The following is a 17441-nucleotide window of genomic DNA, read 5'->3' as shown; positions in this document are numbered from 1 at the left end:
GCGCCCTCCAGTGTCCACACAGATTACACAGACGGGGAATTCCCCGCTTCACCAAGCTGGAATTTCCCAGGATGTGAGCAATAGCTTGTTTTTCGCAAACAATCTGCTGCAGATCTGCGCCGACATAAATAGCCAAGTGGGTTTTTTACGAAAGCTAGATTTCTTACCGACGTTATTTAATGTTCAATTGGTGTAACTGAGGGAGAGTTTGACGGCCAAAATAGTGTGTTTTTATTGCACATAAATTTTGAACTTGGGGCATTTTCGTTGGAATTGAAGGGCGTATCCTCGGCTAACACATCAAGTCATTGCAACCGTGTTTGTACGCCTAGAGAGAGAACGTGCAAGGAATCGTCTGACAGCCAGGCTGAGTTTTGTTCTTTGTGAAATGCAAGTATTTAGAAGACATACTTTCTTTCTTTTGGTCAGTGAAGTTTGCACACAATGACTGTCATTACTTTCCTAATAAATACAATCACAACTTTGAAACCACTGTCAGCAAAAACTGGGTGCGGTCAAACAAACGAACGGGCTTGCTGAACTAATAACATGATGTCGTCAGGATATAGAGCAGGGGTCCAGAGGTGTAGCATGTAGGCCTATCATTTTAAATTATCTAACAAATGTGTAAATCCCAAGATTCGATGAAAGTTATGACTAAAACTGTAAAAGTAATATTTTCACCATTAATAGTGATCAATCTGTATGTTGTATTGCAATCATGCAGAGAAACATAGTAGCATCCCCTGGCCAGAACCCTTGCCCTCCTTGACCCCCTCCCCAGTCCGAACCTGGGCTAGCTCAGAATCTTTACTGGGCCATGACTTAAGTTACTAGACCAGAGTCAACATCAAAGTGGACTAGGGGTGTGTGCAGTGAAAATGTACTCTTCCAAATGGAGTTTCGTGGGGCACCTCAGGCATGACCGTGAAAAACAGTTTTAATTATAATGGATAAATCAAAATGAGAAAACATCATCTTAACTGATTTATCTGAACAAACAGCATATTAGAGAATATTTACATATTCGGTTTTATATAATTTGGGTGATGTTCAGCAGGGTTGAAACATCATTCTTTTGAGAGACAAAGATGTTGAGTTGAAGAAAAAAACAAGACCACCTGACTTGTTCCTGTCTTGATACACTAAAATCATCAGCATTGGGCTGGTGGTCCAGTGTAAAACCCTAGCACCTAGCCTCTCAGTGCTTGAAGTATAAACAGAAAGACATGTAGATTGTAAAACAAGATGATTGAAAGAATAAAGGAACTGGACACTATTAGTAATTGTCAAAGACCAGTCTTCTCACTTCGTATATCTCTCAACATATGCACAGAATAACGAGTCTGTGAAAATTTGAACTTAATTGGTTATCGAAGTTGCGAGATACAAATGGAATAAAAAACACCCTTGTCACACACGAAATTGTGTGCTTTCGGATAATGATTTTGAGACCTCAAATTCTAAATCTTAGAGGTCTCAAAACCAAAATCGTTCAAAACTACTTGTTTCTCAAAATTTACTTCACTTCAGAGGGAGCCGTTTCTCACTATGTTTTGAACTATCAATCAGCTCCCCACTATTCAATACCAAGTAATGTTACACGTATATGCTAATAATTATTTTGAGTATAATATAAACAAATAGTGTCCACTGCCTTTAAACACTGTTTCACTGTGCATGTAAACCCCCTTCACATTACACTTAAATGAAATCTCCTAGTTTGGAAACTTTTAACGCAGAGATTCTCTGGATTGAAAGGAGTGTTCACACTAAACTGTTTGTGGTTAAAAATTCTCTGGATTATCAAGCCCAAAACTGACTGATTCAAGGTACAATTTTACCCTGACAAGCACTGAGGTTATCCCACGGGTCTCAATGTTAAGTACGGAACTGGGTTCACTTTTCTCTGGGTAAGATATTGTAGTGTGAAAAGAATCCGTTTGAATCCAGCTGTAAAAGACCTTTTGCACGGGTTGCCATTTACGCAGATCAAAGGTAGATAGTGTGAAAATGGCTGCTTTATCTCACACCATCCTGTGTTGATGTACCCAAAAGCTTTTAAAACCATATCCCCATCTTATGAAACTAAAATTTAACTTAAAAATGTGCAACAAATCTTGTGTAGCAGAATTATTTCTCATAATAGCTATAATTGCCATGCAATTAATAATTGACTAATTTTTGCTCTGTTTTTTCTCTCTTCTAATTGTAGATTATAGCAGTGATACAACACAGTTAATGATGGCTTCAAGGGAACACTTTCCAATCATTTTATCTTCTGATTGTGGTAATATGGGAGAAGATGATCTGATGGTGCTCAGTGACTCTACTGGGTCCTCGGAGGAAACAAGTAGTGAAGAAGAGACCGATGCAGATGAGGAGGAGGGGGAGGAGGAGGAGGAGGAGGAGGAAGTTGGGGGAGGTGGTCTAGGTAAAGATTTACCCAAAAAAGACAGAGAAGGAAGCATGGGAAAGACAAATGTTTCTGCTGTGAAGAAAGCGGTGCAAGATTCATCTTCAAAAGATACTTCCTCATCCTCAGCTAAACAAGAGAAAAAAACAAGAAGCAGACCACCTCGAGAGAGGCGCAAAAGGAGGACCCTAGAAACCAATGCTGCAGGAGAAACAACGTCTCAGAGATTGAAATTACAAGTACAGGTGAAAAATGTATGCACTGACCAAGACTCATTCAAAACTTTTCTGGGCTGCTTAAATGTCACAAATTACAAAAAAATATACTGGAGGATGAAGGATTTGCAGAACAGCCAAGCCAGCATTCTGTTTGTAAATCAAGAAGATGCTGCTGCAGCACAGAGGATTCTCAATAATTGCTCAATAGGTGCATCTGACAGGAAACTGTCAGCTTTTTTACAAGACCGAAGATCGCGTCGTCCCAAACAAAACAAAAATGGAAAAACATCCTCAGCTGTTCATAGAAACAATCCACACCAAAACAAGGTTCATCCTGATGGTCAGTCTCCTTCATATGACCAACGCCAGAGACATCAACAAGGTCACCGTAATCATGACCAATATTCTCATCCAGAAAGTGAACAGCATCCATCTTCTGACCAAGGAAACTATTCAGGTTCCCATAGAGGTTGGTATACACAAGATGACTGTCCGCAACCCTCAGACCATAATCCATATAACCCTCGATCTTCACAGACTGGCCGCGGTAATTCCTCTGGGCGAGGAAACTATCGAGGTCACCCTAGAGGTGGTTACACACCACATGACCGCCACCGACCTTCGGACATGGCATATGACCATCAATCTTCACAGACTGGCCGGGGTAATTCCTCTGGGCGAGGAAACTATCGTGGTCACCCGAGAGGTGGTTACACACCAGATGACCGCCACCGACCTTCGGACATGGCATATGACCATCAATCTTCACAGACTGGCCGGGGTAATTCCTCTGGGCGAGGAAACTATCGAGGACACCCTAGATCTGGTTACACACCAGATGACCGCCACCAACCTTCGGACAAGGCATATGACAATCAATCTTCACAGACTGGCCGCGGTAATTCCTCTGGGCGAGGAAACTATCGAGGACACTCGAGAGGTGGTTATACGCCAGATGATCATCCCCTACTCTCGGACCAGAATCCATACATGGCAAATGACCCTCAATATTCACAGACTGGCCGTCGTAATTCCTCTGGACGAGGCAAATATCAAGGACACAAAAGAGGTGGTTATACACCAGGTGACCGCCGGCCCAGCCTGACACATTCTGAGCAAGATGTTCAACTGAGGGCTGACCAAAGCCAGCATCCAATCGGGCTACCTAGACAGCCCCAAGCTCCTGAAAAGAACATCCCCTCATTGATGTCGATGCCTCTTGCTCCAAATATTCCTTATGATGGAGATGATGACCAGAGCAGCATTGCATCAGGAATGAGTGAGAGGAGTGGTACATCATCACAGCCAATCTCATTACATGTGAAAAACATCGATGACGGAGTGAGCAATGATGGATTTTGTCATTTCTTGTCCGACAAAAAGATATCATTCTCAGATGTAGACTTTTTTACTTCCAAATCAGGGAGGCGATTTGCTATTATCCATTTTGCATCTGTCACGGAAAGACAAAAGGCAAGAGGTATTCTGCACAACCGCTGGATTTTTCGTGGTGGCCCTGTAATGTGCGTAAGCTACAGTCATCGAAAAGCTATGTCGAGCCCCAGTGAAGATTTGCATCCCCCTTCCTTTGAAGCAACTGGAGACCCTGAAGGGGCAACTCGAGGAAGTCATGAAGGGAGGGGTCAAGGCTACAGAGGTCGAGGATGTAGAAATCGAGGAGAGAGCAGCCGTAGAGGGAGAAGCCGTGGAGGGAGAGGTCTTGGAGGTAGAGGCCGTGGAAGGAGGACAAGAAACTGGCGACAGAAAATGGGAGAAGATTCTGATAATCAATCAGAATGTAGTGAAGTGAGGAGCATCTGCTCTACTGTGGTGAGTCATGCCAGTTCCTCTCAAGTCAAACAGTCTTCACCTCTCTGGGTAACAAATATTGGGGAGAATTTCGATCTTGCGGAATTCTATGACTTTCTGGAGTCCCTTGATTTAAACTGTCAGTGCTCGGGGTTGAAACCTTCCCAAAAAAACAACAACCAATTTGCTGTTCTTCAGTTTCCAGATCTCAAGATGGCAACAGCAGCTTTCGGTGTTTTGAACAATGACCCGTGGCGTCTTGGGAATGACACTCCAATTAAAGCCAGTTTCCCAGTATCAAAAGAGTCTTACCGAAACAAGAAGTCCGGCCTGTCTCTTCATGTTGAACAACTTGGTCACGGTCCTGATGAGGGTCGGGTAAATGTTGAGAGATGGCTTGAGGACGCCCAACAAACTAAAGATTTGAAAGAGGAGAGTCAAAGGGGATATCGTCACACAGAAAGGGAGCAAGAACAGAGAGGTGGGCGTGGTCAAGGTAGAAATGGGCGTGGTCATAGAGGGAAAGGTAGCTCTGTAGGAGATGTAAGGTCTCAGTTGAGGAGTGGTGAAAAAACTGATGAATCACATGACGGTGATAAGGGAACAACTGGCGGGCTTGTAAGGTCAAAACATAAACCATGCACAGTCAAAGATAATACACAGGAAAGAAAACCAAATGAAGTTGTCTTAACAGATCTCCCAAGAAACATCTCAGAGAGTGATGTTGTATATCTTGTGAGAGAGGAATGTCATGGATTTGTTGACGCAGTGTTGGCCTCCGGGAGATGCTCTCTGAAGTTTAAGAGACGGGAAGATGCGATGGAGGCAGTTTGTAAGCTTTATGGGAAACCAATCTCTGGCCATTGTATAAAACCTGTCCTCTCCTGGCACAATGAAGAAGTGGAACCACACATTGCAAAAAAAGTACTAAAGGACTTAAAAGAAAGAGAAATGCCAGAGAAAGTCTTTGAAATTAAACATAGAATTAAAGAAGAATGTAAAGTCATCAACTCGGATTTGTCAGATTGCAGAGACGCCTTCAAAGAAAACCTGTCCTATGCTGAAATTCAGCGATATGAAATTTCTATCGAAACACATGAGCACCATTTGGAGGAGAAACAAAGATTCCTGGATGAGTTCAACAATGCATGTCTTAATATTGAAACCGCTTTGGAAGGTTTAGAGCCAAAAACCCAAACCTTGTCAGAGGTACACAAGATCCGTCATCAATTTCTGAGAGAATGTCGCCGCTTGGATTCCCCTCTACCAGTCTATGGCTACAGGTCTAGGATTGAGGAAGCTATGCGGCGGAATAAAGCTGTTGTCTTGCAAGGCGAGACAGGATCTGGAAAGAGCACACAGATTCCACAGTATCTCGTAGACATGGCCCTGGAGAGTCAGGAAGATGAAGGCTCCAGCCAGAGACCACAATGGCGGGTAGTTTGCACACAACCTAGAAGAGTTGCGGCACTCACTCTTTCTAAACGTGTCGCTGAAGAATACGGATGCCAGGTTAGCGAAGAAGTTGGATATTTTGTCGGCAACAAGAAATCTGTCAGTGCCAAAACAGTTGTCACTTTCATGACGGATCGGAAACTCCTCAACTTGATCATCGCCGACCCAAATTTGTCCGACTATACTTGCGTCATCGTCGACGAGGCCCATGAGAGATCTGTAGACACGGATATTTTGTTGGCAACTCTGAAGAAACTCCTTCGAACCAGAAAAGATCTCCACCTTCTCATAATGTCTGCCACAATCGACACCACCTTATTCTCCAAGTACCTCAGTGAATGTAAAGAAATAAAGGTTCCTGGTCGGACGTTTCCAGTGGATAAACAATGGATTGGTGATGATGTCAGCATCGGAGAGGGCGACTATGTTGGGAAAGCCGTCAAACAGACTGCAAAGGTGAGAAACCCATAGTGTTTGGTTTCCTGCTTAAAGGCAGTGGACACTATTGGTAATTACTCAAAATAATTATTAGCATAAAACCTCACTTGGTAACGAGTAATGGGGAGAGGTTGATGGTAAAAAACATTGTGAGAAACGGCTCCCTCTGAAGTGCCATAGTTTTTGAGAAAGAAGTAATTTTCCACGAGTTTGATTTCGAGACCTCGGGTTTAGAACTAGAGGTCTCGAAATCAACCATCTAAACGCACACAACTTCGTGTGACAAGGGTATTTTTTTCTTTCATTATTATCTCGCAAGTTTGATGACCGATTGCGCTCAAATTTTCACAGGTTTGTTATTTGATGCATATGTTGAGATACAACTGTGAAGGCTAGTCTTTGACAATTACCAATAGTGTCCACTGCCTTTAAGCCGGTTCATATATCCTGCGAATGTAAATACGATTAGAATTTTGATGTCACAGGGCTATTTTCGCAGCGAATGTTTTGCAGGAGTTGAGCACAAGTCAACCGATGCGAATTATTTGCTGTGACGTTGAAGTTTGTATTGCATTCACAGGAAGTGTGAACTAAGCTTTACCTAGTAACTAGACCTTTATCATGGTGCAGCCATCTTGATTTTCTTCCATTGGAATCAATGTAACCAAACCGAGGCCGGAAGGAAAAATAGTCTGGTTCCTTTTTGTACAATAAATAATAGCATCTATTACTGCTGTCAGGATACAGGGAGGATGACCAAGATGGCAGTATGATAAAGGTCTATGCACAGACTAATCTCACTCCTAGCGTCACTTTCATGACTTTGGTTCTGTACATTTGATCTCGAACGAAGGGAAAAATAAAATGTACCCGATAAGTCCATAATTGTTTTCAAAGTTCAGATGATAATTGTTTTCTACAAAAAGTTTTTGTTCTCTTCTAAAATGATCAAATGTTTCAAACAATAAGCCCTTTTATCATGAAATATGCTAGTTACATTTAATCACGCATACAGGCCCTACTTGTTATAAGTAGAATTTGAACCTTTGCATGGTAGAAATACACTGTATAACTTAGAGAGATTTGCGATAACACCATGTGTAACTCTCTTAAGAGTTGTGTTGGTTCTGAAAGTTTTTAACCACCAGTTCTTAACAGAACCAACACTACTCAAAAGAAACTTCACATGGTGTTCCCACAAACCTCTCTAAGTTAATATTCTTTATCCCCAATGCAAATTTTAAATCAATTATATATTAAAAAAGGATTTTTGTTTTTCTTCTTAAATTCTGCAGGTGCATCGAGATGAGAAGGAAGGTGACATTCTAGTCTTCTTGACGTCGGCCAATGAGATAGAACAAGCATGTAGAGACTTATCTACTTCCCTCGGCCAAAGACCTGATGACCAAGATAAAGAGGCATTGATACTACCCCTTCATGGACGACTCCAGCCAGAAGACCAGATGAAAGTATTCGCAGACGCAAAAGCTGGACAGAGGAAGATAATCTTTGCAACCAATGTTGCTGAGACCTCAGTGACTATTAAAGGTATCCGATATGTCATCGACACTGGCGTTGTCAAAGAGTGTCAATATGATCCAAAGCGTAGCATGAGTCTTTTGAAGGTGACAACGATAACTCAAGCGTCAGCTCAGCAACGGGCGGGCCGAGCAGGTAGGACCGGCCCAGGTGTTTGCTATCGATTGTACACCAAAGAAGAGTATAACGACCTGAATGAAATGATGAAACCGGAGATTTTGCGTGTTCACCTCGGGATGGCAGCACTGCAGCTTTTAGAGCTTGGTGTCGAAGACGTGGCGAACTTTGATTTCATCCAAGCCCCTGATCGAGAAGCTACACAGCAGGCTATGACTACCCTGAGGTTGCTGGGTGCCGTGGATGCAGCTGATAAGTTGACCTCTTTGGGTCGTAAGATGGCAACATTTCCAATGGAGCCACGTCTCTCAAAGCTTATTCTTGAAGGAGTAGAGAAACATCTTACCTCTGAAGCTGTCATCATCGCTGCCTTGATCTCTGCTCCTGGAAGTGTGTTCTATAGAGGAGGCTCTGATAAAGACAAAGAGAAAGCAGACCGTCTGAAGCTCAAGTACTGTCATGACAGTGGAGATGTTATAACAATGCTTAAAGCTTACGGATCTTGGAATAGCCAAGCAGCTGCTAAGCAGAAGGCCTGGTGTATGGAGAACAGCATGAATTCCAAGACGCTGAGAGCTGTTCGAGAGTCTGCTAACGAAGCAGCCCAGGTGTTAAAGCTTAAACATAACATCGAGTGTAATGCAAGGGACTACAAGATGGAAGCCATTGATGCGACAAAGACTGAGTCACTTCAAAAGATCATCATGTCGGCTTACTTTCAAACGTTGAGTTTATACAATGGTCATCCAAGAGCAGGTTACACGGTTCTTCCTCACCAGAAGTCAGGGTTCATCCATCCATCTTCGTCTCTCGTTGCACTAGACTGCAATCCTAAATGGGTAGTGTATGAAGAGTTCAAACAAACATCCCGAAGCTTCCTCTTCAATGTGACTCAAGTTAACATCGATTGGCTTCAGGAAGTTGCTCCGATGTTTTATGACGAGATTGATGTGGACGCACTTCATGAAATGGCTTTGCAAGAGGCTCCTGCGATCCAACTTGGAACTGCTGTGATGAGACGTCTTACCATGAAGAGAAATGAAAAGGTCCGGGCTATGGAAGAGTTTATAACAGAAGCGAAAGGTTCTCCTTGCATCATCCAGGTCAACAGAGCCACAAAAGAGTTGCAGATGTTCATGAAGATGAACATTTGCGAGTTTGCAACATCGTATGTTGAGATAATTCTTAAGGAAGAGCTGGTGTCTATCCAGAGAGAACAGATTGAAGTTCCAGTAGGGGAATCAGGAGTTGTCCGTCAAGTCGTCGTAGCAGGAGGTCAGACAAAATACATCATGATGCCAAATGATTACAGAAGCCTGGAGGTTAGTTATGTTACAGAAGACATGTCCGAAGATGATTTGAAGAGAATGATTTGTCTCTCATCTTATTGCACTCAGGAGGAGATTCTTGACGTGTACAAGTTTCAAAAGCAAACTACAGCCAAGTGGGGTCGCGTTACCTTTAGTTCCCCCGAGACAGCAGAAGAAACAAAGATGTCGCTAGAAGTAGAAGACACCCTTCAGCTCAAACCAATTCTGGGACGTAGTTTTCAAAACAGAGATATCGCTAGAGTCAGCTCAAGGATCGTGGTCATATGGTACACTTGGCCGTCAAAAGGCCATGCGTTTATCAACTTTGACACGTCAAACCAAGCCTTAGAAATGAAAGAAAGCTTGCAACATTTTGACTTCAAAGGGAAGCAAGTGGAGTGCCAACTTAAACGGAATAACACAAGAGCTCTGTACCTTCAAAGGGTTCACAAAGATGCAACCAATGAAGAGCTGGAAGAAGCTATTGAAGATTATACAGACTGCAAAAAAGTCAAATGCAGTATTGCTCGTCAACCCCCAGCAATTTCTATCACAGACAACCAGGTCACTCAAGACATCTACAAAATGTTCGAAGGAACACTACGAGAAGATCAACTAGACATCAACATACTGTTGGCGCGATCGGAGAAAACACAAAGCAGGAAGGCTATCGTCAACTTTGAGTGTGACAACGAAGATGAAGTAGATGCTTGTATTCTGAATATTCAAGACAACCCTCCACGCAACTCGGCAGGCCAGATTTATATTGTGAAGCTTACAGCATCTTGCATGCTCTTCTGTAATCCTGACGTCTACGTATGCATCGAGCAAAGAATCACAAAGCTCGTTGAGGAGGTGAGAGAAGGAGTCAGAAATTTGAACGTCAGAGTGAATAAGAGCAAGAAGACGAGTGACTGGGTGATAAACGTCGCTGGTGAAAACATCCAAGAAGTTCATAGGACACGTCGAGAACTTCTGTCTTACATCCGGGGCGAGACGGTATCACTGAATGATCTGTGCGAGGAGGAGGTTTCATTTCAGATCAAGTATCACATTCTGAAGTTACTCCACAAGAATGGGTTGAGGTAAGTTTCTTAGATGAGTGAGTGATAATAATAATAATAATAATAATAATAAAAGCATTTAGAATGCGCAAACACATATCCACCCAAGGGTCGCTCAAGGCGCTAGCAACAAGAAAAAATATTTGAAAAAGCGTGTCATAGAAAAGAGAAGGAGTTCGCCCCGGTGTTCCTGGCTGTGGCTGCTGTATGCGCAGTAGCACCTTGTAAACCCTTAGAAGGTGCTAAATAAATAATTGGGTCTCAGAATTCATCACTTCAATAACCTATCATTCTGAAAGTTTGTATATACTCAGCGCCTTGAGTACCTTGTTTGACACGTGCGCTATATAAGACTTCGGTATTATTATATTATTATTATAGGATGAGTTTTCAATTTGGTTTTTAAATTATCAACAGTCCCGCATGTCTTCACTGAGTTTGGAGTTTGTTCCACATTCTGTTTTTGTCCAATTAGCTCCACTTTAATAATTCGTATTAATGATTCCCAAGCATTCTGTCTCAATAAACAAACATCAAATTTCAGTTCTGGTGGTTAAGTCATCGGAGCGTGGGGTCAAATCCAGTTCGTGATACGTGTGTCCTTAAGCACAGTACTCAAATCGCCTCTCTTCACCCAGGGGTATAAATGGGTACCTGTGAGGGTAGAGGTTTATATTGTGTTTGAAAAAGCCTTCCAAGTGCCACGGCAGTTTGGGGCTGTATACTCCCCAGGGAGCTGAGAAAGATAAAAGGAATGTAATTGGTCCATGACCAAGGCACTTATGTAAAGTGCATTGATACGGTTATTGTAAAATGCCCTATATATATGTATGAACTAGTTATTAACTGTGAACACTCGCTCAAATGTGTAAGTTAAAACCAGAAATAATCTTACTTATTTGTCTTTTACTTTATCCTTTCCCAGGCATCTTACTTACGGGTTGGAGGCTCATGCAATGGTAGACACTCGTCGCCATCTTATTGTGATTTACGGAAAGGATGAGGTCAGAGAAGTCTTGAAGGAGCAAGTGAAGAACTACATCAACATCATCTGTAAGAACAAACTGAAAGAAATCTCATTAACTGCAGGTCTGTCTGAAGGTTGTACTAAAGGGAGAGCTATAAGGGCATTAGTGAGAGCTTATGGACCTTGGCTTAAGGTGAGTAGTTGGTCAATAGTTTCTATTATAACACCCCTTACAAATATACTGCCTTTTCATTGGTTTAGAGCGCGTCACATGATATGTCTTAGTTTTACTAGACGGCGGCCTGTGATAGTGAATCGTTTGCCGTGTGATAGTGCATCGTTTGCCGTGTGATAGTCTGACGACTATCACACGGCATGCAGTACCCAGTCCTCTTTTTACCCACCTCGGACCCAATCAGTTGTGCATCTGTGTATCTGAAACGCGCGTTCGAACGTTACGTGTACGAAGATGATAAAGAGTATGTTGGGGCGTTATAAAACAAATATTGACTGCTTTTAACTCGTTACTTAACACTTATTTCGTTTTCTCCTCTTTGAATTCTTACTACGGACTGAATATCTGTAATATTTGTAGCAGATTGGTCAGAATAACACGGTCATGTTATGGTCAGGTTTTCACAGCTATAATAATGTAAAAAGTCAATGACAGATTGACAGTGTAATAATTGTTGTAATGTGTGAGAGAAAATTTGTGTGTCCCAAAAGTGCAAAGGTGTAACCTGATTTTTGAACTGCAAATCTTCTTGAAACTAACCCTGATGTTGTACACACAAACATCGATGACGCCAAAAATTATTGCTTTTGCCCTGACCCCAATTTCATAGAGCTGCTTAAAGCAGAAATAGTAGCTAAGCGCAAAAACATTTTGCTTACTAGAATAAGGTTACCAGCCATTTTGTGACTGGTATCCTGCTCATTTCCCCTTAGCAGAACTTTTTTGGCAGTGGTTGGGCCCAGATGTGAGGATTTATTATTCTCTTTTTTTTTCCTTTTTGACAGAAACTTGTTGAAGAAACTGGAGCCGAAGCAATAACACTGAACATGCGCCAAGGTAACCTTCTCATAGAGGGCGATCAGAACGTCTTTGATAACGCCCATAAGATGGTGAGAAACTGCCTCCAAGAGGCTGGACAACAAGCTGCCATCAGGTGAGGAAAGATAATCATTGGTTCTTATTTAGCGCACACATCCTTGTAGAAGTACACAAGTTTGTGCAAAGAGTTTTCTTGCAACTTCGATTACTGATTGAGCCAAAATTTCTCCAGCCGTCGATTTCAGCAAACTCTTCCTAACATTAGGATTAATCTTAGGACATTAGGATGAGTTAAGTTCTGTATCTGAAGACGTTAGGACGCATTGAACCCATCCTATGTTAGGACGGGTTACTTGTTCTAACTTGAGATAGGATTAATCCTAACGTTTCGTGAAATCGGCTGCAGTGCTTTTAATAACAGACATGAAAACCCTTGCAGAACATCAACATTGTTTTCCTTTTATTTCAGAGTTGGAGGAGATGATGCAACCACTGAAGTGGAATGCGGCATTTGTTACACAGCAGTGGAAGCCACTGAGGAGGTGTATCGTCTGAGTGCTTGCTCCCATGGGTTCCATCTTCAATGCCTTCATGAGATGTTTACCGTCAGGTTACAGAACGCTAGCAAGGATTACCCCATTGGTAAAACACAATATCTTAACGATAATTATTTGGTTCATGACATTTTGTTTGAGTCAAAGCTAAGTGTCATATCCTCAAACAACCATCAACAGTGCTGTAACAGAGGGACAGACAGAGGGACAGGACTTAAAGCCGTTGGTGTCGTGTGTTGAGTAATGCTTGTATAAGAACCCAGAACCCTTATCCTAAAGAGAAGGGGTTCCTCATATTGCACCACAGCACCCTGTAAACAATTACATGGTGCTTTAAAGGAAAAGGTCTCATACTTCAAAATGTAGCTCCACATACTTTGCAGGAAAAAATACTGAACGCTTTGATACACTCCTAGGGTGGGATAAAGTGCTATAACCTAGTATTAATATAATGTTCTTTATATTTGGTGCTGTTGCCCTGGTTTACTATAGTCTTCAAGGACACCAGCACCATGCGCTTAGAAACGTAGCATAAAGCGTGGTATAAATTTATATAATTATTATCGTTTAAAAAATGTACCCAGTCAGTTTCCCTTGTGGTTTATTATTTGATAATTATTATTATTATTAATATCTCGCCGAGCTCAATGACAATTCAAATCACATTGTGGACAAATGAGAAGCTACCCTCTGTCCAGTAATTGGTAGACAAGAAAGATGAATGGTATTTCTTACTGACTATGTTTTAAACTTCAGAGTGTCCATGCGAAGGATGTGGCCTCCCAATGTTGCTCTGCGATTTCCGTGTTCTCTGCAGCGATGAAACAAAGAGACGACGCTTGTTCGATCTGGCCCTGGAGTCACATGTCACCCAGAAGAGCGAGGGAAAACTGAAGTTTTGCCCAACACCTGATTGTCACATGATCTATAAGACGACAAAGGATGCCGGGGTCTTCTTATGTCCGGAGTGTCGGAACCGTTTGTGTTCTTCGTGTGGTTCAGAACCTCATATGGGATATACATGCGTGGAGTTTAAGGTAACGGTAGCGACAGATGACTTCTGGAAACAAAATAATGTGGTTGAGTTAAACTAAACATTAACAAGACCAGTATCAAAGGCAGGAGAAAAAACGAGCAAGCAAGAGTCGTTGTTTCAGATCAATGCCGTGAAAAAATATTGAATGTGTACATATTTTGTATTTCACACAGAGGTGTACCTGCCATGCTTAAGAATTGAGAACTGGCTCCTCCAAAACTAAAAACACAAAATGAAATGAAACAAACACTTGTATAATATGTTTCTGATTAAAGAGTCGGGTACTTTTTGTAAGACACAAAACACAATGTCCACAGATTTACATCAAACAAGTCAAAAAAAATAGTTTTTGTCTCAGGAGATGAAAATTATTTTAGCATGTATAATGTATTTTTGTGACACTTTTTTACTCATTTCCCCCAAAAATGCAGCACCTCAGCAGGTAATATTTTAAGGTATGCTTTCTTCCATCATTATCTTCAAACCGTGTAAGTTTAGCGTAAATCTGTGGACATTATGTTTTGTGCTACAAAAAGTGCCCAAATCCTTCATAAAATATTCAGCAGTGTCGAGTCCGCTCAACTGTATTTGTGATAATTTGATCAACAAATACTTTAGCAGCTGCAGCTACATGTATGGCTATGGCATATACTTAGCTGTGGGGACATTTACACAATGGATCAATGGTCCACACGAGGTTTTTCTCCGTCAACTTGGTACCTTCAGGAAAGAAAATTGTAAAACACTAGCTGAAATATTAAAAAAATATTTATAGAAAAAAAAAAAGCAAAATCTTTAAAAGAAATTTAATTTAAGTCGGTAAAATTTGAAAGTACAAAACACGCAAAGCCTAAACATTTCGTCCCCACAGCTGTGTGTGCAACAGTGTTTGCGTTTCGGGTGTGTGTTTGTGTTTTTATGCCCGTGCCACTTTTTTCCTCTTGCAGGCTTCCGGCAAGAACTTTGACGACTTGGCATTTGAGAAATGGATTAAAAGAAAAGATGTCAAGAGGTGTCCAGTACCAAACTGTGGAATCCCTATCGAGAAAAATGGAGGATGTTTTCACATAAAGTGTCGTGAATGTAAGAAGCACATCTGTTGGCATTGCCTGGAATTCTTTGATAGAAGCAAAATGTGCTACGATCACCTATCAGAGAAGCATGGTGGTTTTTTTTAATTTTAGTCAAGTAAACACCAAGCTAAAATCCAGAGCATAGTTGAATAGAGCATAGTTTCAGACATGCGCGCCAGAGTCACGCTGAACCAAAGTAGGAGTGACTACAAGTCTAACCCAAATAAATTTTGGTTTTATTTTTATAACATAACATTTGTTTGGCTCATGACAACATCAACGTCTGAAACCAAGGTGCTCCAGAGTTGTTCTGAACGACTGCAAAAGTCGTTCTTTTGACCTGTCGCTTGTCCAGTCACTCCCAACTGTTTTAGACGTCAAACTTTTCGTGTACGTAATTCAGAATTTGATTTGGCGAGACTCTGGAGCGCCTCTCTGAAACAGGTGTAAAGCCATTCTGAAAATCATCAAAATCAGGCAAAAAGCCACGGATGAGTTCTGGAAGAAGGCGTAAATGTAGAGTAACTGAAATTATACAAGATTAAAATAAGTGTATGCACAAAAGCAAAAGGATTAATAGTATGTTTAAGCTCATTATATGAAATCTTTTAGCTCAGTTATAACTGTTCTAAAGTATTGCCTGAAAATATGTTGGTATTATTAACAAATTTAAAATGTTTGTATAATTAAATTATTATCAATTGGAGAAAAAGAACATTGGTACTTAAAATAGAGCTATTTTTGTTGTTCCTCAAAGTTATATTAACTCATCTTTAAATAAATGTATTTTGAGTAACATTGAAGAATAATCAGGGATGTGATAGGCTGTTCCAAAAAACACCTGAACTGTGAGCGCAAAGCGTAAAAACTTGCAAGCACGAAGCCTTCTTACATACATGTACATCTATCTTTGGTTTTAAAAACCCTACTCTGAAATCAGGGGCCTTTAATATGGTTTTATCTTCATGTTTTTAGGAATTCGATCTCAATTATAAACAATTTTAAACAGAATTCATCAATGTTGTGACATGAAATACTTAACTGGAAGGTATAATTTAACAGTGTTATTTACGAAAAATACTAGAGTATTATAGTCTCAAGCAACGCTTGTAGGTTTAGCAACCAAATGCATTTGGTTGAACTTTTCATAGCTTTAAAAAGACTGCTATTGGCAGAAATTGGGCGGCTGCTAAATAAAATACCATGTTATGGCTATTACGTTTCAACTGAACGGGGCCCGATATCATGGCTCTGCTTAACGTTGAATTGTGCGCTTACGATCACCATTCTCAGCTTACTGTGCAAGCGCTGAATTTCTGCACAAGCTGTGTAAGCGAAGAATGCCTTATAGCATGGAATTAGAACACACACTAGCAAAACTTACCTAGCTTGACTTAAGCACGGGATTCCCTACTTTTGTAAGAGCCGATTCTTTGCTTACTGTATAGCAGAGCCATGAAATTGGGCCCAGGTATGTGAAACCGTGCAGTGACATGATCATGATGTTGTTTTTTTTCCTTCATTTTATAAATGTTTGTTTTTGTTCAAGCTCTGTGAGAAACTTTTGTTTGAGTGCGTAGTGAACATTTTTGTTTCGTATATAAGATCATTTCTAGGTAAGTTGAGGGAATTTCCATTTTAAAATTTCAAATGCATACTATGCATGGATGTGATTATAACATGCCCTATCTCCGCCTCTTTACATTTTGTCCTGTTTTATGGCAAAACAACTGATCTCTGTACTTGCTTTTCCCAAAACGTCATTTTTTGAGTAAGGCCGTTTTTGCCATGGAAAAGAGCCGTTATTAGGCCGTGTCCGTACCGGCTACAGCTTTGGCTAGATCAGCGCGTCTGCCAGTGTTTAAGAATAGGCAGATGCGGGCAATCTAGCGGTAGCTGTAGCCAAAATCGCCGTATTAATACATGGCTCCACAAATAAATGACTCATAAACAATGTATTATGAGATATGTTTAGCCAGTTGCTAGTTTAATAATAAGAATCCGTATTTAACAACAATTCCATTGTAAATTTTTCGAGAATATTTCTTCCATTTTGATTAATTGCTTATGAATTACATGTACTCCATGCTAACTCAAATTGATTCTATGATTAAAGAACACAGCTTATAAGTAAATCTGATTCCTTCTTGTAGTAACCAAAATTGAGATTGGCTTAGTTGTTTCTTCCCCTGACTTTCACACCTGTGGACCCCGGTTCGAATCCTACCTCAGACTGGAGCCTTGCATGTGGATTGGGTTTTCAGTCCCTACCTGGGCCCAATTTCAAAGAGATGCTAAGCACAAAAATTTGCTTAGCATGAAATTTCTTCCTTGATAAAAACAGGATTACCAATCAAATGTCCATTTATTGCATATTGCTTGTTACTGGTA

General features: G+C 41.0%; 1 protein-coding gene across 2 annotated transcripts; it reads left to right on the top strand.

The window, feature by feature from the left end:
- Positions 1–47: 47 nt before the first annotated feature.
- On the top strand, positions 48–17190 carry LOC117300011 (ATP-dependent RNA helicase DEAH12, chloroplastic-like). Of its 2 annotated transcripts, XM_033783662.1 has the most exons (9): positions 48–390; positions 2216–4464; positions 4642–6354; positions 7632–10387; positions 11292–11526; positions 12354–12502; positions 12857–13029; positions 13698–13978; positions 14925–17190. In XM_033783662.1, the coding sequence occupies exons 2-9, from the start codon at positions 2242–2244 to the stop codon at positions 15153–15155; spliced, it is 7761 nt and encodes a 2586-aa protein (XP_033639553.1). In that variant the 5' UTR covers positions 48–390; positions 2216–2241; the 3' UTR covers positions 15156–17190. The 2 variants fall into 2 exon arrangements, with proteins under 2 accessions (XP_033639553.1, XP_033639552.1); XM_033783661.1 differs by having other exon boundaries at positions 2216–6354.
- The last annotated feature ends 251 nt before the right edge of the window (positions 17191–17441 follow it).

This window comes from Asterias rubens, chromosome 15, assembly GCF_902459465.1.
Source record: "Asterias rubens chromosome 15, eAstRub1.3, whole genome shotgun sequence".
Classification (NCBI taxonomy): domain Eukaryota; kingdom Metazoa; phylum Echinodermata; class Asteroidea; order Forcipulatida; family Asteriidae; genus Asterias; species Asterias rubens.
The sequence above is the reverse complement of the archived record's forward strand: the minus strand, read 5'-3'. Positions and strand labels throughout refer to the sequence as shown.

Excerpts from the sequence above, each read along its gene's own strand:
- LOC117300011 (XM_033783661.1), top strand. The coding sequence starts at position 2,242 with ATGATGGCTTCAAGGGAACACTTTCCAATCATTTTATCTTCTGATTGT. Across the intron at positions 6,355-7,631 it reads CCGTCAAACAGACTGCAAAG|GTGCATCGAGATGAGAAGGA; the intron begins GTGAGAAACCCA and ends TAAATTCTGCAG. Across the intron at positions 11,527-12,353 it reads CTTATGGACCTTGGCTTAAG|AAACTTGTTGAAGAAACTGG; the intron begins GTGAGTAGTTGG and ends CCTTTTTGACAG.